At 32.3% G+C, this 26,726-nt stretch overlaps 1 protein-coding gene, 1 long non-coding RNA gene and 1 pseudogene across 3 annotated transcripts; all 3 read right to left on the bottom strand.

Annotated features, from left to right (window-relative positions):
• Positions 1 to 4,913: 4,913 nt before the first annotated feature.
• LOC114408193 lies at positions 4,914 to 7,948 on the bottom strand. Of its 2 annotated transcripts, XR_003665847.1 has the most exons (4): positions 7,727 to 7,948; positions 7,341 to 7,426; positions 5,971 to 6,020; positions 4,914 to 5,296 (listed from the first exon to the last, which is right to left on the bottom strand). It is a non-coding gene; the product is annotated as an uncharacterized LOC114408193 (long non-coding RNA). The 2 variants fall into 2 exon arrangements; XR_003665848.1 differs by lacking the exon at positions 5,971 to 6,020.
• A 3,891-nt stretch (positions 7,949 to 11,839) lies between these two features.
• LOC114409740 (transcription factor PRE3-like) lies at positions 11,840 to 14,167 on the bottom strand. Its single transcript, XM_028373316.1, has 3 exons — positions 14,017 to 14,167; positions 13,579 to 13,707; positions 11,840 to 12,200 (listed from the first exon to the last, which is right to left on the bottom strand). The coding sequence occupies exons 2-3, from the start codon at positions 13,705 to 13,707 to the stop codon at positions 12,051 to 12,053; spliced, it is 279 nt and encodes a 92-aa protein (XP_028229117.1). The 5' UTR covers positions 14,017 to 14,167; the 3' UTR covers positions 11,840 to 12,050.
• A 6,621-nt stretch (positions 14,168 to 20,788) lies between these two features.
• LOC114410824 lies at positions 20,789 to 23,505 on the bottom strand (annotated as a pseudogene).
• Between the last annotated feature and the right edge of the window lie 3,221 nt (positions 23,506 to 26,726).

The following is a 26,726-nucleotide window of genomic DNA, read 5'->3' as shown; positions in this document are numbered from 1 at the left end:
GCTTGTAATAGGATTTTTACAAGGTTGAAAGAAATCTCAAGCACCGCAGGTCGCTTGGGGACTAAATGTAGGCACGGGTTGTTGCCGAACCAGTATAAAAACTCTTGTGTGTTTGTTTCCTTCTTTCCTACTCTTTTACTTTCCGCTGTGCATTTAATTTCCGCTTTTACTTTCTGTTAAGTTTCTTTTCTACTCCTCATTCTCTTAACAATTTAGTAAAAGCCTTAGAAGAGTAATTTTTTAATTAATAAAGGTTTAGGAATAATTAATTCAACCCCCCCTTCTTAATTATTCTGAGGCCACTCGATCCAACAATTTACCCTTGGTGAGAATTTGAACCATCATCATCTATTTTATTCGGTGTGTTTTGCCCCATTGATTGCTTGCACAATAGCCTTGGCTTGACTCTTGTTGATACTTCTTGCTTCACATGCATGTTGGGAGATGATTTAGGCATTTTATTCTTATAAGCCTCTAGCCAAATGAGCCTACCCTGAATTAATTCCTTTGATAGCCCCTTTGAGCCCACGTTCCCCTTTCTTTGTTTTGAGCTCATTACAAGCCTTAAGTGAAAAACCATGATTTCACCCTACCCTTAAGGAATTTTGGAGCTTTGGAATTGTTTTGGGAATAAGTGTGAGGGGGGTATTTTGTTGGCCATGCTTGATGATTTATTTTGGCCATGCTTGATGTATATACATATATTACCTAATCGTTGCTTTATTTTTCAAATGCTTACAATTGCTACTGTTCACGTTCAAAAAAAATAAAAAAAAATCAAAAAAATAGAAAAAGAATGAAGTTGAATAAATGAGGTCTTGGTTTGAAGACTTGGATTGGTTTAAGGGCTTGGTTGATTTTGTTTTGGGTTTACTTTTTAATTTTGGTTTTGGGGTTTACTACTTTTTCTTACTTCCCACTTATTCCCCATTGCTCCTCTATTCCTTTGGGTTTTAGCTACTATCTCATACTTTCATCTACCTTGTCCTTGGCCCCATTACAACCTTAAAAGACCTTTTGATCCTCATGAACATGTGTTTGTGATGTGGTTGTCAATTTTAGAGTCTTGCCAAGTCTATGTGGTGTTTGTTTTCATGGGTGATTTGAGAGTAAACAGTAGTCTAGACACTTGAGAGATAGAGTGCATATCTTGTGAGGCTTTATCACTTTTCATTCTTGAGCTGATTGACTATCTTGCCATGTTTGAGATGCTTGGATGTTTTTCATGACGGCCTTGATTCTTTAACTCTTTACGTGTTGGATGTTACCCATTCTATTCATTCCTTGAGATTCATTGAGAAATATGCAATTGTCGTTGTGTCTGTTTCTCTTTAATGTCCCTGGATTTGTCCCTTGCTTTGTTTTTTTTTTATATTTTGCCCAAGAGTGCAAAAAGCTAAGCGTGAGGGGATTTGATGTGTCATCATTTTCTCCTATTTCTTAACCCTTTTTGTCACCATTTTAATTACTGATTAGCCTTAATTGTCAAATTAATTATGCAGTTTTATCATTTGGGCCTATTGGACTAATTTTGTGTTTTTAATTTAATTTCAGGAGAATTATAAGCAATTGGGCTTGAATTTAGAATTGGGCTTGGACTTGAAGAGAGCAGATTATTTTATTCTACCAAATCTTATCTTATCTAGATTTTATCTCATCTAGATATTATTTCATCTAGATTTTATCTTATCATATCTAGATTTTATCTCATCTAGATATTATTTCATCTAGATCTTATCTTATCTTATCTTATCTAGATTTTATTTCATCTAGATATTATTTCATCTAGATTTTATCTTATCTTATCTTATCTAGATTTTATTTTATTTATGGGCTTGAACTTAAAACAGATTTGTAAGCTTTGGGGCTGAGAACTATATAACAGCACCAAGGTTCTAGTTTTAGGGCTCTCTCTCTCTCTTATTCGTTTTAGTTTTAGAGTGCTACTCTCAATTCGTTTTAGTCTCTTTTTCGTTTTGGAAGAGTAATTCTAGTTTTCTTCGTTTTCTAGTGATTAATGGAAGGCTTAAGTCTCCAGCGTTGTTTTCTCTTGAGGATCAAGCACAGCTATATTTGAGGTTTTATTATTACTCTGTATTTGTTGCTATTAATTCATGCATGCTTAGTGCTTGATTAATTGTCTCTGCGCTTAATTTACGTTCATGCTTAATGATTGTTCATGATTAATTGGTGTATGTGTTGCTTAATCACATAATGAATGCCTTATGTTAAATTTCGCTTAGTAATTTAATTTAGGGTTGGATTAAGTGGTTGAACTGATAAAGGATAATTTCTCGTAACCTAGGATAAGAGGCTTGCTTGTGAATCAAGGGGAAACAACGTGTTTTAATTATGATATTTTGTTGCTTGCTGTTTAATTTACAAAGACAAACAACCCCCCCCCCAATTCGTTACTGTTTTATTACTATCTATTATGAACATTTGGTTGACCATTGCTCATTGGGTGACGACCTAGGATCACTTTCTAGATACTGTATTTTTAATGTTTATTTGATTCGGGTATGACCTCTATCAGAGGCCTAATTAAAAAGTCAATTTTTTTACATGTGGCAGTCACATAGATGACACATGGCAAACACGTGGATGACATGTGGGAACCATTAGTTGCCACATCATTACCAGAGGTGCCATGTAGGCACGACCATTTGAGTTAACAAATGAGACTTAACAGTAGGATGGATTTGTCGCATTTTTTCACACATTCGAGGATAATTTTTTTTTTAATCTTTTAGGGACCTAATTGTCAACGTTTAACAAATTCAAGGACGAAAAAGAGTATTTACTCTAATTTTTTGGTACAATTTTAATTGCTTTCAAATACATTTTTCCATTGATATGTTGGGTTTTAAATTGCTTTTAATTTGATACATGAATTAATTTATATAAAAAATATATATCATTATTGATTCATGCTTTAAAATTTTGCCCCCCTAACAAAAATTTTTGGTTCTGCCCTGTGCGTGTCCACCCTCACACTACTGCAAAAAAAATGATTTTACATCGGTTCTAAGACACTTTTAAAGACGATTTTGAACTGTCTTTGTAGTCAATGTCGTAGAAAGCCAAAACTTTCTATGACGATTTTTAGAAAATCATCTTAGAAAATCTACATATTTTAAGACAGTTCTCAAGAAAATAACCATCTTAGAATGATCACATTCTAAGACAATTCTAATATAATTTTTTAAACAAAAAAAATTACAATAATCTTAGGATTCTAAGACGGTTTTCCAAAAAACCATCTTAGAATACTTATAATCTAAGATGGTTTTTTTAGAGAGGCGTCTTAGAATATTTTTTTAACAAAAAAAATAAAATGATTTTAGGATTCTAAGACGGTTTTCCAAAAAACTGTCTTAGAATGTAGACATTCTAATACGATTTTTCAGATAACTGTCTTAGAATGTCTTTTTTTAAAAAAAAATTAAAAAAAATACATACAACATATTCAATTCATCTGTCTATTTTTTTCTTTTGCTTCATAAATTATTTTATAAAGCAATTTGTTTCCTTTTCTTCTTCCTTTATTTATATATCTTCTTGCCTATTATTATATCAGTGATTATATGCTAGTAAATATGATTTGTAGTGTTCACAGGCATATTATAAGGTGCTACTGCAACTGTCTTTAAGACAAAAAAGGAAAGAATCAATGTTTATTATTGTATAAAATGATCAATATCTGGAGAACATTCAATAAAGAAGAGATACATTTGAATACTCTCTGATTCGTATGTAGAACACTGGAGTGAATTGAGGAAGAAAGCAATAGTGCAAATCTTTGGCTAGGAAGCCCAGAAGGCCTAAATCAACATTGTAAATTCAATCATTATTCTATCAAGCATGAGTATATGGAATAGTTAAGCAATTAGGCATGCTTGAAAACTCAATTAGGAAAAAAAAGTACAACATATACCATAGTGTGTCTATTTCAAGATTAAATAAAAGTGTTGGTGTTGATGTAGTAAACTTCTCTTGCAAAATTCAAGTAATAAAAATAGAAGATATACGTCAAACTAAAACAACTAGGTGAAGCAAAAGTACAAAATAAATTCTTTTCAATTGCAGATAATTACATATATATATATATATATGTGTGTGTGTAATTAAGAATCACTCTCATTGCCAAGAAGTATGTTACAAAACTTTGCTTATTGACCCAAAATCAAATGAAAAAACTCAAATACATATATTGTTACATATTATTTATCACCAATGAAAAAAATAAATATTTATAACTGAACAATCCAAGACCAAGCAAATACATATAAGAGTGAAATTTAATTAACACATTTAAGATTTGAAATGGAAAAAAAAAAGAGCAAAATTTTTGTGAAAGGAAATTAGAGCAAAATAATCTTAACCATCGGTATATGGTTGTATAATGTATGGTCAAGATTAACTCATGCTATCATTGTTCCCCACTACCTCAGTGGAAATACGCTGAGCAATTTCACCTTTTTCAATTTAAAATAGCTATGTAAGATGAATATAATAATAATAATAATCACATTCAAGGCATTTTTAGAGTGAGAAGATAATTGTTCATTAACTTTTTTATGTAACATTTGTTAACTATAGACCATTGAATAATATAGAGTAGACTAATACTATAAAGAATGGAATGCATACTTGCGGAATAATATTGCTCATCAGCTAAATACATTTTCCATTTCATATCAACAATAGTTTTGACTAATAGAGGGTTGGTGGCTGGTGGGAATATGGTCTCAACCTTTAAAGAGCTTTGTTTACATATGTATATATATAAACAATATTTTTATACATAGGTTTAATATGTATATATTGATTTTAAAACTAAGCACAGTTTACCAGTATGCAGTTACAAGAATAAAATATAATTTATATTTGGAGAGCATAACTTTCTTTAAGTTTAAAATTTTCTTTTTGTCAAAGCCAAATAAAATAAATCTATAACATCCTTATGAACAAGGCACTTAGAATATAGCAGCAACCTACAAGTAGTTCTAAAAAAAAGTGTTTAAGACAAAAAGAAAGGAAGCATAAAATAGACAAAAATTGGATATTGCGTAAAACTCTACCTAAAGAGTTAAGCATGGATATCATTTAAGCACTTCTTATTATATCAAATCTGGGCATTGGAGAGTTTTGAAGCAAGTACTCCACTGCTCTGGTTACTTTCTTATCATATGTGTTTTTGGTAGATAAAGGGTTGCCCCAATTTCACTTTCAACGACTCCAATCTAACAGACTTTAGAGGTTGAGGTCTGGTTCAAATGGGATTTAAGAGATCCTACACAAATAAAGTGAAATAGAGACATTTTTTAAATGAATGTTTTGAAATGCAATATTGGGTATCAGCAGAACTTGTCACATGAATGCAAACATGTTATGCACATAAAAAGAGAAAGGCAAAAACATACTATATTTTAACTTACATGTAATATTATTTGAATGGCACACAAACCAATTGTCAATATCTTTACATTTGAAAGCACTCCTAGCCATTTTATGATGATTGAACTTTTTCCATCGAAACTTCTCTCACTCCAAGGCATGTAAATATTTACTTCTCCAAGAAAAGAAAGATTATAGACACCCAAAGACATAGAACATGTGAACCATAACAAATTTTGAGCCACATATATAACCAGATACAACACTCAAACAATATCCAACATTCAAAAACTAATTCAGAACACCTGAATTATGCTCACACATGCATATTCATGGATCTGCTGAGTGCAGAAAACTAAATGCAACTCAATTAGCAAGAAAATCAATTGCAGTCCCATTTTCTCCTGAAGGAAAACTAGATCAACAACTCTGAAGATCTCTTAGCTTTCTTTCACCAACAATTAAAATTAAAATTAAAGAGAATTTGGTAGAAGCAGCAACACATGATGAAGCTAAACTTGCTTGTCACATCCAAGTACAAGCACAACAAAGTTTGCAATTAAAGCATACCCTCAATAATGCTTGATCTTCTTTTCAGTTTATCCAAGGAAATGATTCACCTACACCAGTACACCATGATGGGATTTTGGGATTAGATACCTTGTTACTTTTTTTATATATACAGGGTGACTTTGAGAACATTTTGGAAAACAAATTAAAAATTGAATTAGCAAGACTTTTAGGATTATTTTGATCATATTTATTCATTGTTGAGAATAATTAAACCAAATAAAATTAAAATTAGATACATGGTTCAACTAGAGAATCTTGGGTTGAAGGTTGGCTGGTTCACACTAAATTAAAATGCCTAGACTTTTTCTTCTTCCTCTCTATTATTTCTAGCTTTGAAGGAATGTCAAAACTCAAGTTACAACTTGACTTTGGTCCTAAATATATTTTATATAATTCTTGTAGAAAACTTGTATTCTAATTTCTAATATAATTCTTGTAGAAGTACTCACATTCCTTACAGCCTCAGAGGGATTTGCACTCCTCCCAGAATTTAAATTTTCTTGCTTATCTGTTATCTAATTCATTTGCGAAGATTGATGGGAACTATACGACACACGTTGATAAGGCCCAGTTGTATAAGGAACTAAACCAGCAGTGCTGCTGCTACTATGACAAGTGCAACTGGACTTAGTGCTAACAAAGCTTAGTAGATATTAATTTCACATTTGTCCAAATCCAAGAATAACAACAGGTTCACTAACAATGAAGATAACAACAGGTTCACTAATAAACGCATACAAAGAAGGTTCCAAACCTTAGTGTATGTTTGCACGTGATCTCTCCAAAGGGACCCTGTTTTAAGAACATCTCTTAGGGTTGATATAACCTCAAAAGGCGTGGCCTTTATACTATCATCTCTTAGGGTTGATATATCCTCAAAACCAGCAATTGTTATTTTTTAGTTAAAAGGACACGAACAGTAGAACTTGGCCATTAAGCTAGTTAAGTAATACTGACAAGCTCAACACAATTCCACACACTATCTTTAGCTGCTCTACCAACCAATAAACCCATGAACAATAACAAAACTATATAACACTAATCACGTTAAGTGTCAACTCAAAAAATAGAAATGAAAAACAAACCCAATGAAAATTTGAGACCCAAAATTGTTTCACACTAGTTCAGAACAATGGACAATTGAAATTAGAGCATCCCACCCACCATTTTAATTTTCAACCCTACATCCCAAAGTACCCAAAAGCACTATTTTTAAGATCCCTAAAAAAGCACGGGACAGAACAACAAAAACACTGAACAAAGGGGTAAACAGTAACACATAGAAACAAAATAATTATCAAATAATGTATCCAAAGGAGGCTCTAATTAAGACCAAATGGTTCCCTAAAAGTTGATAAAAATCAAACCTTGGCGGTGTCAAAGGGTGGTAGTGGCTACTACGACAACACCAGTGAACAAGCTAGTCACATATTCCTTGTACCTTGAACTTGACCTGCTTCAAAATATATTTGAAATCATTGAAAAGCTTACCATAAAAAGAAAAAAAAAATAACATTTGACTGCACAAAAATAATTTTGTGTATTATAAAATTCGTCTTCCACTTGACCTTAATTAGTGTGAGATCAAAGAAGGTAAAACAAAAAATTAGTAATAAAATAAATAGAGAAGAAATGTAAAAGAGAGAAGCACACCAATAGAACAAGGAGACAAATCACACACATAGATTAGGGATTGGAAGTGGAAAGAATAAAACTTGATAGGGAAGTACCATAATGACTAGAAAAGGGGTACCTGCAAGAAGTTGGTGGGTCTTTCTGCAAGTCCTTGAGCTCCTTAAGGATGTGCTTTGAAGCCATGGGAGAGACGATGCATGTTCAGATCTAAAAGGGAAAGAGGGATCTGAATACCTGGTTGTGATTGTGCAACACTAATAACCACAACCAGTGAAAGGGAAAGAGTGAGAGTGAGAGGTCTCTGTGGCTCTCGCTTACAGAGAGTGAGAGAGAGAGAGAATGAGAGGGAGAGCAAACATTTAAGCGAGCAAGAGGGAGATATAAAATTTAAAAACATACTCACTTCTAAGACGGTTTTGTAAAAACCGTCTTAGAATGACAATCTTTTAAGATGATTTTGTAAAACCGTCGTGGAAGGGTAATTTCTAAGACCCCATATTTACAAAATTGTCACTGCCTTACATATTAAGACGGCTCTTGAAGAATCGTCATTGTTTTGCTGTAGTAGAAAATGTTTTTTCTTGTAGTGTCAACTACATCCATTTTAATTGCAAGTTGCAATATTCATTTTAAAGCTTTCAATCTTTCATCAAATCATCAAACCACATCGATTTTTTAATTTAAAAGTATCATATAATAATAATAATAATAATAATAATAATAATAATAATATTAATAATAATAATATTAATAATAATAATTTATTAAACAACAGATTCATGGGTCAGATGAATAGATCAACAGGTTCAATAATCAAAATCCATATCCCAACCCCAAAGTCAACGAATTTGAATGGGTTGGTTTAAGTTTGATCTAAATACACTAAATATCTAACTCAAACTGTTTGGGTCGATTTAAGTCAATTTGGATTCATTGGTGATTCTTACATGTGAACAACCCTATTACAAACTGACATAAATTTAAAATTCTTGTTGTGGATTATTTTGTTTAATGGCGGTTTAAATTGCCTCTAACATTTTTTAGGGTTTTTTTAAGTTTTATTTATTTATTTATTTTTTGGATTAAATAATTTATATACATAATAATAAATAATGGTGGTTGTAACTACCCATTTTTTTAGAATTTTTACATTTTCCTTTATTTTCAAAAACTAATAAAAAATAAATAGATTAAATATTAATTGCAGTATTAACCGACCCTAACTCTTGGAGAATATTTCTATAATTTTCACATTTTTTAGATGTAGGTTAATTCAATATGGTTAGACATATGCTAGCAATTAAAAACTACTTTTTTTTTTCAAGGCAAATAAGATATAATTATATTAACAAGAAGGAAGGATATACATCAAAACCCACAGAGAAGGATGCACATTAAGGCACCATGCATGCTCTATCCTATCTCATATGCCCCTTTAATCAACCAAAAAATAAAACTTCCAGGAACGTAGAATCCTATCAACGAGGAAACACAAAATATGACCATCATAAACATCCCAATGGATTCAAACAACATGATGAGAACTGAAGGTCTTCAACGAAACCCCTTTTATATGCAATCCATTGCCAAGTGAAAGATTTACTAGAAGCTAATTAATATCCCTCCAGGTTTCGGTTCTGCATTGTTGAAGATCACATTATTTCTGGCATTCCATAGACTCCAGCAAGTTGCATGCCAAAATACCTTCTTGAGTCTCTTAATTTTTGCTCCCCTAATAGAATGCCCTATCTGATTATATAGATGGCCTACATGCTGTGGTAAAACAATATAAATTCCCAGCCACCTGAACACTTCTCTCCAAATAGAAGATGATCGAACAAGCAAGATAGAAACGTATGATTTCTGTCCTCAAGAGAATCCTTATAAAATGGGCAAGAGCGAGTGGGATTTGGAATGATAAGTTGAACAACAGTTGCTAGACGGTCTAAAAGGAAACACCACGAAAAAACCAAGACCTTTAAATTTAAGGCTAAAATACACTTTTGTTCAATTTAAATTTAATAAATAGAAATTTGGAAAACTGTTTTATCTTCTTTAGAATGAGAATGCTTTTAAGAATATAATATTTAATCCGTAATTTTGGTCATTTATTTTTAAATTGAAATTTTTAGTCCTTTTATTTTTCAAAATCAGTGATTTTGATCCTTATCTATGATCAAACATTGATTCTGATATAATATATTAATGTTGACATAACATTTTTGCACACTGTTGAGATGATACTTATGTAATAAGAAGTTAAATGGATAAAAAATAACATGTCTTAGTAGAAACAAACTATTAAGTGATTTTATCCTTGATCAATATTATAAACAATACTTCTCATATTTCTCATGTATTATCACATCATGAGTTAATAATTTCTTTATCTAATTATAAAATTTATAAATTAAAATAATTTTTGATGAATAATCTTAAAAATAAATTAAGTAAACTAATACATAATTTTTTTATAAAATTATCTTATGTAATTTATACAAAATGCTTAAATTTATATTAGTGTAAATTATCTAAAAAATTAAATACTAAATTTTATTAATTTAAATAATTAGAATAAACTATTTTGCATATTAATTTTTTTAGGTAATTTGTATAAATTACATAAAATAATTTATATAAATAAATTGGCATATAAGTCAATTTTTATAGTTAAAATGAAAATATCATTATGTAAGTTATCTAGATAGTTATAAATTAAAATTTTATTAATTTGTATAATTAAAATGAAAGCAATTTACATAAATTAAAATAAATAATTAATTAAAATAATTTACATATTAATTCATGTAGTTATATTCATTTATATAATTAGAATAAAAATAGTTTATATATTAAAATAAATTCATATTATTAAAATAAAATATGTAAATTATTCAAAATTAAGATATGTAAAATTGTATAAAATAAAATTAAAAATATTTATATATTCAATAAATTTTTTAATTTATAAATTTTTTAATTTAATAAAAAAGTTAATAAGTCATAATGTGATGATACACAAGAAATATTGTTAATTACAATATCAACCAAGAATGACATAATGGTTGATTTTTTTGTTGTTTTCTATAAGGTTAGACTTAAATATATCTTTTGTCCTTATAATTTATATTTAGAATTGACATCAAAGTAAGTTCAACTTAACTTCAAAAGTTAAGTTGTCTAAATCATTAATTATAAGAGGAGTTTAATTTGAGTTTTTCTGTTATGTGTTTATAGAAAAATGATAAGAAGGATTGGCACTACACAAAGGACAGGGGTGTACTTGCATTCCCTTAATTTTAAAAATCTACAAGTGAATTTTTTTCCTTACAATTTTTTTATGTAAAATTTATATTTTTTGTATTTTATTTCTTCCGTGTTATATATATAAACCCCTGATTTAATTTGTATAATTTGTTTCCAGTGACTTAGAGTCTTGAGTATGTCACTTAAGAAGTTAAAAGCAATATTGATAGAAATCCTTTAATACATAATTACTCCCTTTAATATATATACTTACTCCTTAATCTGATATGATTATTTTAAACTAATATAATATATTTATTATTTCATATACTTCAGCCGAGATAAAATTTGGAACAAGGTCTATTGGTTACGGGATGTCTGATATGATTTTAGAGTAAATGAATTTTCTATGGTGATTTTTATCCATTTCAGCATTTAAGAGTTTAGATTCTAATAACTACATCATTATTTTATTTTTTTATCATGATATGAGTATAAAATATATATCTATCAACTTTATTGATGACTAATCGTAATCAAATAATATGAATGACTATCTTTATGGGGATCACTCTTTTTAATTACTATTTTTTATTTATAACTTGAACCATAAAACTTTACTTAAAAAGACTAAATTTAATATAACTCCGACTAACAACTTATAATTAATTACCACATTATTATTTAGTTAGTAGCATTAGAACTGACGGAATACTAGGGATACTCTCTTTAAAATTCTTTTTCTAATTAAAACTCTTTTTATGAATAGTTAGAGTTTATTGGATATCATCTTAGATTTTTCTAGCATTCCTCTTGCAAGCTAGTTATATCCATTTCCGCACACGAGGCTATATATATTGCTGTCCAAATTATAGGAGCATTTTCCCATGGTAAATAATTAAAAACGATAGCGTCAAATTTAAGAAAAATTAAAAAATTAAGTTGTCCATCTAATATCTGCGTGGGCTTAGAAAGAGAAAATTTATATTTAGCAAAGCGCAAACTCAGACTTTTATTTAATATCTTAGGAAAATGGGCTTTGCAAAAGCAGTAATCATGCATATTAGTGGACAAAAACCAGAAAAAAAAAAGTGAAACAAAAAGAGAATAAGAAATACGCGACTACTGACTGGATCGGTTCACAAGTACTGAAGTGCTAACTATGAATTATGCGATAAATTAACTACTGCACCGATCTATTGCATTAGTAGATTTCTAATTATTGCAGCTTGTGCTGTGTCAGTTGTAGCCAAGAGCTCAGATAAACGCTCGCTTAGGTCATCCACTTCCCTGTGTAAGCTTCTAATATAGTTGCATGTCTCTTGCAACACCTTGGAAGCTGAAACCTGCATAATGCATTCAAAATTCACTTAATTAATAGAGTTCTGCCATATATATCAAAATTCACTACATATATAGTAACATTTTATGATAGATTTTTTTTTTCTGTTTAACTTTTATTAACCTTAGATAGATAACAACTTATCCGGACAGGTTCGCAAGTAAGAAAAACTAGAAACGGGTTCAAATATTAGCAAAATGTAAAGAAAGAAGTATTTCAAAAGTTCAAGAAGTATTCAGGTTGGCAATTATCGCACTATTTCTTTCGTAATTAAGAAAATCTAGGTAAGAATATGTTTGGTATGCTAGAGACCTCAGGTCGACCTATGACCAAAGTATTGTATATAAGTTGTGGGTAACTTTACTTTGTTGAAATTGTGTAAAATTCAAATAAAAAATTGTAAGAGACACCCATTAAAGGGCTAAAAAATAATTACCGCTTGTATTTATCAAAATGACAAAACTAGCTCTTGCAATTAACTTGCAACATTTATTTTATCAGCTAACTTGCAACACAGTGAAATGAAAGAGATATAAGATTCACTTACGGTGGAGAAGGAAGAGCTTAAGGATGAAAGGAGGAGAAGGAGGAGGAAGTACCGGATTCAAATCCCTTCCACTTTTGGCAATAAAAAAAAGTAAAACATAGTTTCAAAGTGCTGATTGCATCACTGATGCGGCAGCAATATTGCTTTTGTGGTAGTGTCTACAACAGCATCACTACCCCATTGCATTGTTTTTGAAAATTACAGAAAGATCCACAACGCAACGCTGCAACTGCCGGAACACATCGGGTGAAACAGCTGCATCGGACCGCATCAGGCCGCGACATACTTCATAGTTCTCGTACAATTAGGTTTTCATTTTTTCCCTATCTTCATTTTGTAGTTTCTTAGAGAATTTTGAAGGGTTAGATACATAGTAAAATAGAATTGAGCTAGTAGAGGTGAAATTAGAGGGGAAGAACTAGAGATATAGATTGTATAGAATGTTTAAACTTTAAAATGAGTCATTGACCATGAATTATATTTAGTGCTAACATAAAATAGATTCACACTGCAATAACCGCAATAAGAACCGCAACAGCCCTAATGCTCACAACTACAACCGCATTCACAATTTGAAACCATAATGAAAACAAAATTAAAACTAGTAACATGGTAACACCGATTCTCTTATTCTTTAAAGTAGACAAACTATCAGTTGCAAATTGCACTCATATCTGTGCATCATAGTATACTAATTTATAGAGATAAATTAAAGAAAAATTAGAGTTAGGTACGTGTGAATGTGTGCTTAAACACAGAAAGAGAGGCAGAATCTTGTGGCCGGATAATTCAGAAAAAAAAAAAGGAAGTTAAAATGTATGTATGTAGGAGGAACCTTGTCAGAGCGCCTATCGCGAATCTCTGGAAGAAGCTGTTGCAACTTGGAGACAAGATCATTGATCTGATCATCGGTGATATTCCTTGAACTACTTGTTTGCCTTGACCGTGACCTCCTGCTAGACATCTTATATATATAATAAATCAACTACTTTTAAGTCTAATGGTGAATCCTAGCCAATAATATGTAGTGAGTTGGTAATAATCAGTTATGAAATATAGTTAGCTAGTTAAGGGTGAGAATTTGAAATTGGTTATAGATATGGGAAAACTAATTAAGTGATGTAGCTAGGTGGGGTTGTAGAGTGTGTACAAAAGGAGCTAGCTAGTGATGTTGGGGATCGAGAAAGAAATTAAGACAAGTTGCATGGGAGAAAGAAGAGGGCTATAGTTGTATTTAAATAGTGTGTTGGAGAGAGAGAGTGAGAAGAATCACCTTTCTAGAGATATGCTATAATATCGTCCCAGTGTGTTCCCAACTTTGGGGTTAGAACTTTCAGAGCACCGTGTGCATGTTTCAAGTGAGAGAAAATGAACAAGAAAGAGAGAGAGAGAAAGAAAGCCTTGTTCTTTTGTTTTCGACCTTCTCAGTCTGTGCCAGTCTCTACACGCAATACCATGTTATCTAAAGATTTCCAACAATGCCATAGTGCAAAAAAAAATTACTATTATATTCTTGGGATATTTTAATTAATTTTGAGGGTGTAGCCCTTTTGATACAAGAGCTAGTTGCAACCTATTTAACAAAATCTTAAACGACTCTTTCCAATAATACCAATGTACAATTTTGTGTGAGCTGCGAGTGAGGTCACTGCTTATTAAAATAAGCAAATGATTAACCAGCATTAGCAGCAATGAAAAGTTTCATCCAAGATCTTTATAGATATTATTTAGGCTTAATTATATTTTATATTTTTAATAAATATTTTATTTTTATTTTTATTTTCTAATAATTTTTTATGTTGAATCCTTAATAAAATAATTTTTTTATTTTTTATTTTTGACACTTTTTTAGTCTCTCATAATTTAGTAAATTTTGTATCTGTTACTTGATAATTTTTTTTTCATTTATTATTAGTCAAGATTAAAACAAAATTCTTTAATTTATTAGAAAATAAACATAAAATTTACTAATTTATCATATAATAAAATAAAATATCAAGGATAAAAAATAAAAGTATTATTTTATTAAAATTTTAATGAAAAAAAATTATTACTGAAAAAACATAAATTCAAATATTTATTAAAAATAAAAAAAATATATTTAAGTCTATTATTATTTATATAGGACAATATAAAATAATGGGAACACAAAATGGGGAACAACAAATTAGGGTAACGTGATCACCCAGAACTTGAGTTGACTAGTCAATGAAAAAAACTCTCCATTTATGTTTTTAATTGCTTAAACAAGGACATGGTCTCCTAGGCGTTTCTGGAACGGGTTCATTTCAATTTCCAATCGAACCAAGAACATCCAAAAGGAAGAAGAAAATGTGAAAATGAAACTCTCAGTTGTGTTTGACATTGACATGGCATTTCTATTTTCTGGTGTAAAAACGAAGTTGTAGATTGATAACAACAAAAAATTACAGATAGTTTAATTTGCAAGCATATATGAGTTTTGGATTAAGATTAGGACTTTAATATCATAGGTAAAAGGGAAATCAGAGCATATGTTATCATCATATATAGAACGAATGGTGGTTACATGTGCATTATTTTTCATACCTTTATAACAGTTAGCAAGGGGAGGCTGAAATTTGGTCATATACTGTGATGCTTGATGTAAGAATACCCCATATATACTCTGTATAATGATATATATTTTTGTCTTATCATCAGAAAAACAATGATGAGGGCTACATTTTAGTTTTTCAGATTACAATTGGTGATTGGGAGTGAGAAGAGAGGACTGAGGACTAAGCAGATTGGTTTTCAAATGTCTAATTTGAAGAGTGTCATGGTATAATTTTGTTGAGTAAAAAAGATATTTGTGTTTTAAAGATAAATCATGACTCTTAATTATTTTGATAAGATGTAAATAAACATAAAAGTTAAAAGTTGTGTTATGTGTTTGATATTTCGTATCTGATTTTTTTTTTCAAATCATGCGTTAAAAATCAAATATGCTCTGATATTTTAGATGATAGGCAAATGGAGTCATGATTTGATATGACATGAGTGATATCATTTAAGACCTCATTTATTGTGTCTGAGATCTTCTTTGTAAAACAATTCTTCTAGGATTTATCGAATCGTATGAAGATTCATTACTACAATTTATTGATTTAACATCGCAAGCTTAACATCGGTTTTTCGGAAAACCGATGTAAATAAAAGCATGGTGGCATTTTGGTAAATAAGTTGACTTAATTAACATCGGTTTTTAAACAACCAATGTTAACAAGTTGATGTTAAATCGGTTTTTCTAAAACCCGATGTTAACTTTAATATCTTAACATCGGTTATTGAAAAATCGATGTTAACTGTAGAAAGTTAACATCGGATTTTGAAAAAATGATGTTAACATTGTAAAGTTAACATCGGTTTTGTTTAAGAAACCGATGTTGTCTTATTCATAACTTAAAACCCCAAAATCTGCTTTCCCACCACGCGATCAGTTACCAAAACCCTTCTCCCTTTCTTCCTCATCGCTCAGGCTAGAAAGACCTGTCATTCCTGTTGGATCGAGTGGCCTCAAAAGAATTAAGAAGGGGGGGGGGGTTGAATTAATTATTCCTAAACCTTTACTAATTAAAAATTACTCTTCTAAGGCTTTTACTAAATTGTTAAGAGAATGAGGAGTAGAAGAGAAACTTAACAGAAAGTAAAAGAGGAAATTAAATGCACAGCGGAAAGTAAAAGAGTAGGGAAGAAGAAAACAAACACACAAGAGTTTTTATACTGGTTCGGCAACAACCTGTGCCTACATCCAGTCCCCAAGCGACCTGCGGTCCTTGAGATTTCTTTCAACCTTGTAAAAATTCTTTTACAAGCAAAGATCCACAAGGGATGTACCCTCCCTTGTTCTCTTTGAACCTAGTGGATGTACCCTCCACTAGAACTGATCCACAAGAGATGTACCCTCTCTTGTTCTCAGTCAAACCCAAGTAGATGTACCCTCTACTTGTACCACAAAGGATGTACCCTCCAATGTGTTAAGACAAAGATCTTAGGCTGTTAAATCTTTGATACTTTGTGAATGGGGATACAAAATAATTCTCAGACGGTTAGTCCTTTGAACACTTTTGTATTAGGGAAATGGAAGAATCAAAAGAATTCTCAGACTGTGTTGTTTTGAATTCTTTGACAAGGGAGAAGGGAGACACAAAAGAATTCAGACGGTTAGTCCTTTGTTCTTTTGGAAAAGGGAGAAGAGAGACACAAAAAGAATTCAGGCGGTTAGTCCTTGGCGAATTCTTTTCGGCAAAGGGAGAAGAGAATGAAGAGGATGAATAGCACAAGTTTTCAAGGTTTAGAAAACTAGAAAACTTCAGAAAGGTTTTAGTACAAAGAAGAAGATGAAGTTCAAAGAGATTCAAAGCTTGCAAAGGATTGATTGAATGAATGTAAAAGTATGAATGAATTAATTGAAAAAGAAAAACAAAGCCTTGCTTTTATAGACTCTTCATGTCTGGTCAAGAAGACCATTTAGAAGAGTTATAACTTTTAGAAAAACTTAAAACCAATTTGAAAAAGTCAAAAACCATTTGAAGAGTTACATCTTCTGATTTATTCAGAAACAAACACTGGTAATCGATTACCAAATCAGTGTAATCGATTACACAAAGCTTTTGTGTGAAAGGATGTGACTCTTCACATTTGAATTTGAATTTCAACGTTCAAAGGCACTGGTAATCGATTACCAAAACATTGTAATCGATTACAACTTTTGAAATTAATTGGAACGTTGTAAATTCAACTTGAAAACTTTTTCGAATCCATTTTGCTACTGGTAATTGATTACAACAATCTGGTAATCGATTACCAGAGAGTAAAACTCTTTGGTAAACATGTTTTGAGAAAAACCATGTGCTATTCAATTTTTGAGAAAAACCTTTTCATACTTATCTTGATTAAGCCTTCTCTTGATTCTTGAATCTTGAGTCTTGAATCTTGATCTTGATTCTTGAGATCTTGAACCTTGAATCTTGATTCTTAACTCTAAACTTTCTTCTTGAGTCTTGAATTCTTCTTGATTCTTATCTTGAACTCTTGAAATGTTCTTGATTCACTTGAGTTGTTCTTTGATTGATCTTTGATTCACTTGAGTTGTTCTTTGATTCCTTCTTGAACATCTTGAACTCATCCTTTGATTGACCTTTGAGCCTTTTGTCATCACCTTTGTCATCATCTTTTGTTATCGTCTTTGTTATCATCAAAACATCTTTGAATCACCTTTGATTCATCATGAAGCTTTGCTTCTATAATTCCTCTTCACTCAAGCTACCATTCCTTCTCCCTTTCTTCCTCATCGCTCAGGCTCAAAAGACCTGTCTGTCCTCCTCACTCAAGCTGCCATTGAGGTTCGTGTTTGGGTTCACATAGGCTCGACGAGTTCCATTCGTGACTACTGTGATTTAGGTACGTGGGCAAACCTTCATGTTGCTTTAACCTTATCCCTATAGACTGTTAACTTTGGGTTGGTGAGTTCTTTGTTTCGTAGGTTTTAGACATTGTCTTGGCTCCTAGTTAGTGGGTTCGTGTGTTCGTGAGTTGGTGGGTTCGCGAGTTAATGAGTTGGTGGGTTCGCAGGTTCCTGAGTTCGTTATTTCGTAGGTTGCTTTCTTTGGCACTTTTGATTCTGTAAGTTTTGTCTTCAACTTTTGATAGCTATAACAATTCTCAGATTTTACTTTGAAGGGATAGCATTCGATCTTTATTCTCCTTTCGTTGTCTCTTATTATGTCTTTATATACTGGTTTTGAATGAAATATTGGTCGATTCTGTTTTGTATGCCAACCTAAATGTGAGAAATGAGTGGTTTAAATACACTTGAAAATACATATATAGATATCCTTTTTTTAAATGTTTTTTGTTGTATTTAAAAGAAAGGCTGGAAATTTGTTTTGTGGCTGCTACTAAGTGTTAGAAGAAGATGCTTGTTTCTGCCAGTTGCAGAGACTTTGATGCCACCACATGGGATGTATAGTTAGATACTGAAGATTACAAGAAGATCCCAGTTTCAATGTAACAACAATTAATCCAGTCATAAATCAATTGTTTTTATTTATATCAGTCCATTTTATCCCATTTTGTTTTGGATTGCTTAACCTGAAACCTTGTTAGTTGTTACTATAAATTGAATTCACTAAAAATGAAATAAAAACTATATGAGAAGTAAGGATTGCCTTAAAGTTTGTCTTTGGTGGTACTCCTAGGCTTAGGATGTGATAGTCTATCTAAGAGATTAGAACCATGTCTCTACTTAAAGCAATATTTATAATTAGAGGAACAAGGAAAAGAAAGGGTTTATTTGTAGTCATCATGATTTGGAGGGTATTGAGAATTGTAAACTAAGCCACTTCGAATAGGAAGCAAGAGGATATAAAGACTAATTTTTTATTTGCTGAAATCTTCGATGCTCTAGTCTAGCAAGCATGCCAATATTTTGTATTTAAATTTAGAATTAATTTTAGGCATTTTTCTTTTCTTATATGTAAGTGTATGAATAGGAAAAGTTGTGTTACTAATACTCCAGGTCTGTAACATACCTCAAAGGAGACCCAATTTAAATGAATGTGAATTCATGTAGGCTTACTTCTTGGGGTCTTGGACAATGAGAGTATTTGTTATTATCATGACTACCACGCATGTTCGATTTGTTATAGTATTAGTAACAGGGCAAAGTATAGGCATAACACATCACTACCTGGTAGGAACTCAGAAAATAAGATGGAACCTAGGTGGAAAGAATAAAAAAGAGTAGAATTTTACCATTGAAAATTGAACACAAAGTGGAGAATTGAATAAGGATCTTTCCTCCCACTCCCTAATCTGATTTGTCGAATACCCTCCTCAATCTGATTTCCTTATTTATCTAGCCAAACTCCAATACTGACTAACTAACTAACTATTCTCACTAAATAACTTATAGACTAACTAACTAACAGTTGTCCTTACATCCTAACAATTGTTCCCCTTTGAAATTCCACCTTGCCCTCAAGGTGGAAATAGGGAATTCAGAACCTCACAGGCTTTGATCTTTTTCTTGAATTATATATGCATAAATTTCTTCAATTCGATCTAGCTTATTAGCTGTCACAAGCTAGTTGGCCTCTTCATAAGGTACTCACCTACACAAGTTTTGGCATGTTAAGTTATTTGGTTTGTGCATAGTGTTATTTCATTTATTAAGTGGATGTTCATTTTACTTTTTTGTTCCTGTTTATAGCAACATAAGTTGAATTTCAAGTAGGCATTGCTATCTTGTAACTAAGAATAATATTGAGCAATGATGTGACTAGAACCATATGAAGCTTGATTGTCAACCTCATTACCTTATTTGAAGCTTTATTCACACAACATACACTGCTGACACAAAATTTCTTGAATTATATATGCAGAAATTTCTTCAATTCTGGGTTATTAGCTGTCACAAGCTAGTTGGCCTCTTCATAAGGTACTCACCTACACAAGTTTTGGGATGTTAAGTAATTTGGTTTGTGCATAGTGTTATTTCATTTATTAAGTGGATGTTGATATTTCTTTTTCCTTCCTCTTTATAGCAACCTAAGTTGAATTTGAAGTAGGCATTGTTATCTTGTAACTAAGAATAATATTGAGCAATGATTTGACTAGAACTTGTAAGTGCCAACGAAATCTGTAGTTAGGCTTAATGTATAAGGTATGTAATCAAGGATCAAGAAATGTACATACTTTGTAATGAATCAAATCACCTTTAGAGAAATTGAGGGTGAAGGTGGGTTGGTCAGCTCCAAGGTAATGAAATATGTTGTGCTTGCGTATTTTAATATCCCAATTTCCCGTAGCTCCATTTTCAATCTCTGAAATATGTTGTAGGTTTCATTCTTTCCATAAATAGTCACTAGTTTATTTACAGATTGATTGTTCTATATTTTAGAAGTAATATGGAGTTTTGTCACATAGCGGTGCCCATTGGGCATTTCTAAACCTTAATTGTTCAATTAAGAAATCCATTCAAGTTTTTTGTCATTCTTCTTTCCTTCATCTCTAATAGTTGCTACAAATTCATACAACTTCATTAATTCAACTCATCCTTTAATGTAAGTGGTTCCTCTGACAATCATATGCAAGAATAATCTAATCTTCCTTATTGTTGCTAAAGTGATATCTCAAAAAACAAGTCATGTAATAGTAACCCAAAGCTACCAGTGAAAACCACAAGTTCTAGATGAGATAAAAGAAACTCAACAAATATATCTACGAAAGTTCTTTGGCAGCAGCAATAATAGCTTCCTTGGTGATACCAAACTCGTATATTTTTCCTGCTGGAGCACTTGCTCCAAATCGATCAATGCCTATGGCCTTTCCTTTGCTTCCAACAATGTTGTGCCAACCAAATGTTGATCCTACCTCAATGCTAACTCTAGCTGTTATTGAAGCAGGTAGAACACTCTCGTTCTATTCATCTGATTGCTCATCAAAAAGTTCCCAGCTAACAAAAGAAAAAACTGTAACAACTTTTCCTTCCTTCCTTAGATCCTTAGCAGCAGCAGCAATTTCCAACTCCGAACCAGTTCCAATCAAAATAACATCAGGCTTGTTACCTGATGAGTTGTCTAAAATGATGTAGCCACCCTTTTCAACTCCCTCAATAGAAGTTCCTGGAAGTTAGGTCAACTTTTGCCTACAAAGTGCAACAATTGAGGGTCTCTTCCTGTTAACCATAGCAACTTTGTATGATCTAGCAGTTTCGTTACCATTAGTAGAACGAAGCTTGCCAAATGCTCTATTGGCTGATGAGTTGGTCCATCCTCTCGAAGTCCAATCGAATCATGAGTCATCACATAAATAACTCCAGCTTCACACAGTGCAGAAATCCTTATGGCAGCTCTCATGTAGTCAGTGAAGACAAAGGGCATTTAGATTTTGCTGAAACAGATTTCTTGTAGCATCTGTAGGGCTTTCTGGAGTGTATGTCTGAAAGTTGAAATTTAATTAGAAGGGTAGTCAATAATCCAGAAACAAATGATGGAAGTCAAGTTTTATTTATCTTAAAAGTTTGAAGGCTATACATGCATGAAGCAAAAAGATAGATGATGAGTGAAGATGCAATGTACTTAATATGAATTTTAACTGTAATTAGGAAAGTTAATGATTATAACAAACCATGGAAACGAATCACCACTATTCAGTAAAATTGGATTACACATCATTCAACTACTAAGGAGATATAACTCAAAATAAATATTAGGAGAAACCTAGAAGTTTGTTAGTTTACTCACCGGAAGTGCTTTCTCCCAACCAGCTAGTAATTCTCCAGTAATAGTAGCCTTCAGCTTTGCAGCTTCCTCACTGTATTTCTTCTCATATTCCACAAACTTGGCATTCCACTCAACTTCAAATTTAGCTCCCTCAGGGGTATGGCGACTCCAATGCCTAAGGAAAAATAAAGAAAGTTTCATTCTAGATCATGAAAATCTCAGCAGACTAAGAGGAAACAGAGATATCTCTAACTCCCCATCCATACTTCTTGACATCTTCTGGCACATGGAAAGGCTCGTATGACCATCCAAGATTCTTCCTTGTAGCATCCACTTCTTTAGCACCTAATGCACTTCCATGAACACTATAGGAATTAGCCTTGTTTGGAGAAGCAAATCCAATGGTAGTGGTTACTTGTGAAATAGTAATGAATTTGGAAATGGGCATAGCAGATGTTGGAGATGGCTTGACAACAGAAGTTTGGCAATGATACTCAGAATCTACAAATACCTCCTCACTTGATACACTATCAGTGTGATCAATTTTCTTGACTCTTCGAAAAGGCATAGGCCAAAGTCTCCATCTGCGTTCAGATGAAGCTAGTCCAGGAGCATCATTCTTGGCCTTCACTGCATCATCCAGTCCCACTAGAATTGTATCTTTGGGCGCAACAGGTAAGTCTAAACCAAATACAGTTATTCCAAGTACAAGAGGAGCAACCTTTTCCCACAGTAGATACCTCTCTCTGAACTTCATAACAAGATTTTCATTCTTAATTATGGATAATGCAGAACTTCTAAATTCTTCTGCAGATATCCGATGTTCTTCAAAACCTCGGCAGCAGCAACCAAACCCATATCCGCTTTAAGTTGATGACCACAAAGTGAAGCCTCAAACCCTGCATATTTTAAGAAAAGTAAATAAATGATTTATTAGTGCCAAACAATAATTGCATAGAATAAGCCAAACAAATTTGAAGCACAGTTGTTAGCTCTTAGTCTTTTACTCAAAGTAGAACGACTTTGGTCCTCCTCATTGGAAGTTGTTGTTTGAGGTTCAGTTAGTTCACTTTTCTTACAAGAATCTTCAAGGGCAGAGGTTTGTTGACTATCATCTACCAGGTCATTTGATACTAACTTTCCAACATGTTCATCATTACATTTAATAATATCCTAAGTACCAGAATGACTGCCAGAACCAGTATCAACTTCTACTGGTGCATCTTTATCAACCTCTTTATCATGGCCCAAAAAAAATCATGGTTAGATCGAATTTATGTGCATCTTGGATTCTATTGTGAGCTAGGTGAACCTCTTTTGAAGCCTGCCAAAGTTTCACTTTTAAAGATTCATTTTCTTCCTCAAGAACTTTCAAATTGTGCCTTATATCTTTCATTTGCTATTCTGCATGTTCCAAACAGTCACAACTCAAATTATGCATTCTTTCTGTTCATCAATAACAACATGCAACATTGAGCTGAACCTGAACCTGAACCAGTTTCTAACATTGCCATATTTAAAATGCTAAACCTGAACCAAGTTCTTCCTTTATTTAACATGGCTCTTAATCTTTATTCATGTCATGTGTTCTAACTTCTATGTTCCTCAACGACATGGAGATTGAACCTCTTATCAGTTATGCTAGAAACAGTCCCAATAAAAATTGTATAACCAATTTAAGGCAATTGTATAACCAACAAAAATTGAGAGCTCACTGCAAGACATTCTTCTACACACAAGAGCACAGGAACAAAAAAGAAATTATAGGTCCCATATAGAAAATGAATGAATGTTAGTTAATGTAGAATGAGTATGAGAATAAAATATCAAGTTGAGGTGTGAAATGCAATAACAAAATTATCATTACTTTTTTTCCTTTGCCAATTCTTATAAGCTTCTTATGGACTTAATAGTGTCACCATACTTCACCAACTAAACCAGCAAAGAGGTGATCCCTCTTGTTGTCTGATTTCGAATTGGACAAGCACGTAACACTGGAATTGTGAGCTTAGCACCAATTACAATGTTGACAGCTAGATTGTGAAGTTTACTAGCTAGCTAGATAGCTATATTGTAAACCTAGGTAGCTAGTGAGAAGACACAGCTTGCATGCATGTCCCAAGCATGCAAGCTGTGTCTTATAATATCCACTGCTCTTTCTGTAAAATCAATTTCAAAATAACCAAAGTAAAAAAATCATATATAATATCAAATTCTATACAACTTTATCTACTGCAAACACTACTATAGTACTATTGCTATGTCTTATAAAATATACAACTGCAGTTACTTCTCTACCCCTTCTCAAGGTAAATCACAAGTATTTACCTCCTTAAAGTGGCCAAATACTCCTCTTTAGTCATAGTCTAAATTATTTCTATCTCTTTCTCATAATCTGAGTTCTATTGAAAGCATAAGGAGCATTAGATAAATCATCTGCATCTAAACAAAAATATAGTCAATTAGCTTCTACCTTCATCCAAGCTTAGTAGGATACCACTTCAAATGTTCTGGTTTGCAGAGTGAGTTTCTGCTTTGCAGCTTGTGATGAATATGTAGCTCGAATTAGTGGGTTTACAGTTGTTCCTGTCATCCAAGGAAGCAAATATATAAACTAGCTGACTGCCTAGAAAACTACAGCAAAGAAAGCAAATATATAATCCTGGCAGGTCATGAAAACTTGATCTTGCAACAAATTTTAGAAAAAGTAAATAGCTATAATCATTTGATGAAGCACTAGAAATTTTAACTTGCTTGAAAATGATGAGACATTAACTTGCTTCAAAATCATGACACATTAACTTGCTTGAAAATCAAACACACATCTTGGTTTGCAGTGCCCTATAATCAATAGCCCAATCATAATAATTCCTAGGAGTCTAATACCTAGAAACCAACAAAGAGGGAGGGGTCCTAAGAATTGAAGATTATCTTGAAGAACTACTTACAACAATCAAATTTTGAAATTGTTTGACTTATTCACATTGTAGGACTGTCCATACTACTATGTATGCTAGTTAGACCTATGGTTTTGAGACATTGACGACATCAATTGATATCTGTCATACTTTAAGCCTACTCATTGTCACATATTGATATCTGTTTGATGATTGATGTAGGTGGTCATTAAGTTATTTGTTAGATTGTTCATTTCATTTTGAACCGTGTTGCTCATCATCACAGGTACAAATGTTTGTTACCAATTAATGTTTTTATTACTTGTTCACTGCCATTAAAGACAATTGATATATGATATACAAATTGTGTTCATGATGAGATAATCTTAGATTCCCGTTTGAGACTGAATGCAATGATTCTTGCGGACAGTTTGCATTAATCATTGTATTCAATCTTGAATTGTCTGTTTGGACAGTTTAAGGAGACTGATATTTTTATGGTAGATTCATGCGCTAAGGTTAAAATTATTTTGTTTAATTTGATGAAATTTTGGTACAATGCATTTCTAGTTGTTCTCTGAGTGCATACTTGACTATCGAGAAATTAATTTCACCGATTTCATGCCGTGTACTTGGAGACCAATGCGAAATGCTGCCAAAATTTTGTCAAATTTAACAAAATAGAATTAACCCTAACGTATGAAGCTACCATAAAAGACGGTCTTCCTGAATGGGATAGTGCCACACCTTAATAAAAAAGTGAGATTTTCATGCATCGAATAACTTTGTGAGTATCATGGAGTTATTACTTAGATGGATCGAAGTTGGATGAATGAAAGTCGCATCAGCCTAGAATATGAGGAAGGCGTCAAGTAGTTCTTGCAATTTGCTTCAGAAAGAAGTCGACCGGATAAATATGGAAAATATTATTGTCCTTGTATCAATTGTTTGAACGGAAGACGACAAATACTGGACGACATACGGGAACATCTATTGTGTGATGGGATTAAGAAGAATTACTCGACGTGGATATGACATGGTGAATTGACAAACATGCAGAGTGGGTCCCAATCTGAATCGTTTGATGTAGAAATGGGAGATCGCTTGGAGGATATGATTTGTGACCTTGGACAAGAGTCTTTTCAGCAAGCACATGCCCCTATGTATGAAGGATTGCAAAGTGATTCACAGAAGCCTTTGTATACGAGGTGCAAGAATTCCTTGACGTTGTTGTCGGTGGTGTTAAGTTTGGTTAATGTCAAGTCCAGATATGGGTGGAGTGACAAAAGCTTTAGTTCACTGCTTCAAGTAGTGCATGATCTGCTTCCAGAGGAAAAGACGTTGCCTAAAAGTTACTATCAGGCCAATAAGATATTGTGTCCGATGGGAATGGAGTATCAGAAGATTCATGCTTGCCCAAATGATTGCATACTGTACAGGCATGAATTCAATGAAATGTCCAAATGCCTTAGGTGTGGGGCATCTGTTGGATCAAGTGGCCTTGGAATAATTAAGAAGGGGGGTTGAATTAATTATTAATGTGTCTTGACTAATTAAAAATTATCCTTCTTAATATTACTAGATTCAATTAGGCTTTTACTACTAAGTTAAGAAAGTAAAGAATAGAAACAATAACTTAACCAACAGTAAAAGCAACAATTAAAAATACACAACGGAAATTAAAGAGTGTAGGGAAGAAGAAGAAAAATACAAGATTTATATTGGTTCGGCCACAAACCGTGCCTACATCCAGTCCCCAAGTAACCTGCGGTTCTTGAGATTTCTTTCAAACTTGTAAAATCCTTTACAAGCCAAGGATCCACAAGAGATGTAACCTC

Source organism: Glycine soja, chromosome 4 (genome assembly GCF_004193775.1).
Source record: "Glycine soja cultivar W05 chromosome 4, ASM419377v2, whole genome shotgun sequence".
Classification (NCBI taxonomy): domain Eukaryota; kingdom Viridiplantae; phylum Streptophyta; class Magnoliopsida; order Fabales; family Fabaceae; genus Glycine; species Glycine soja.
This window is presented reverse-complemented; position numbering and strand designations above follow the sequence as displayed.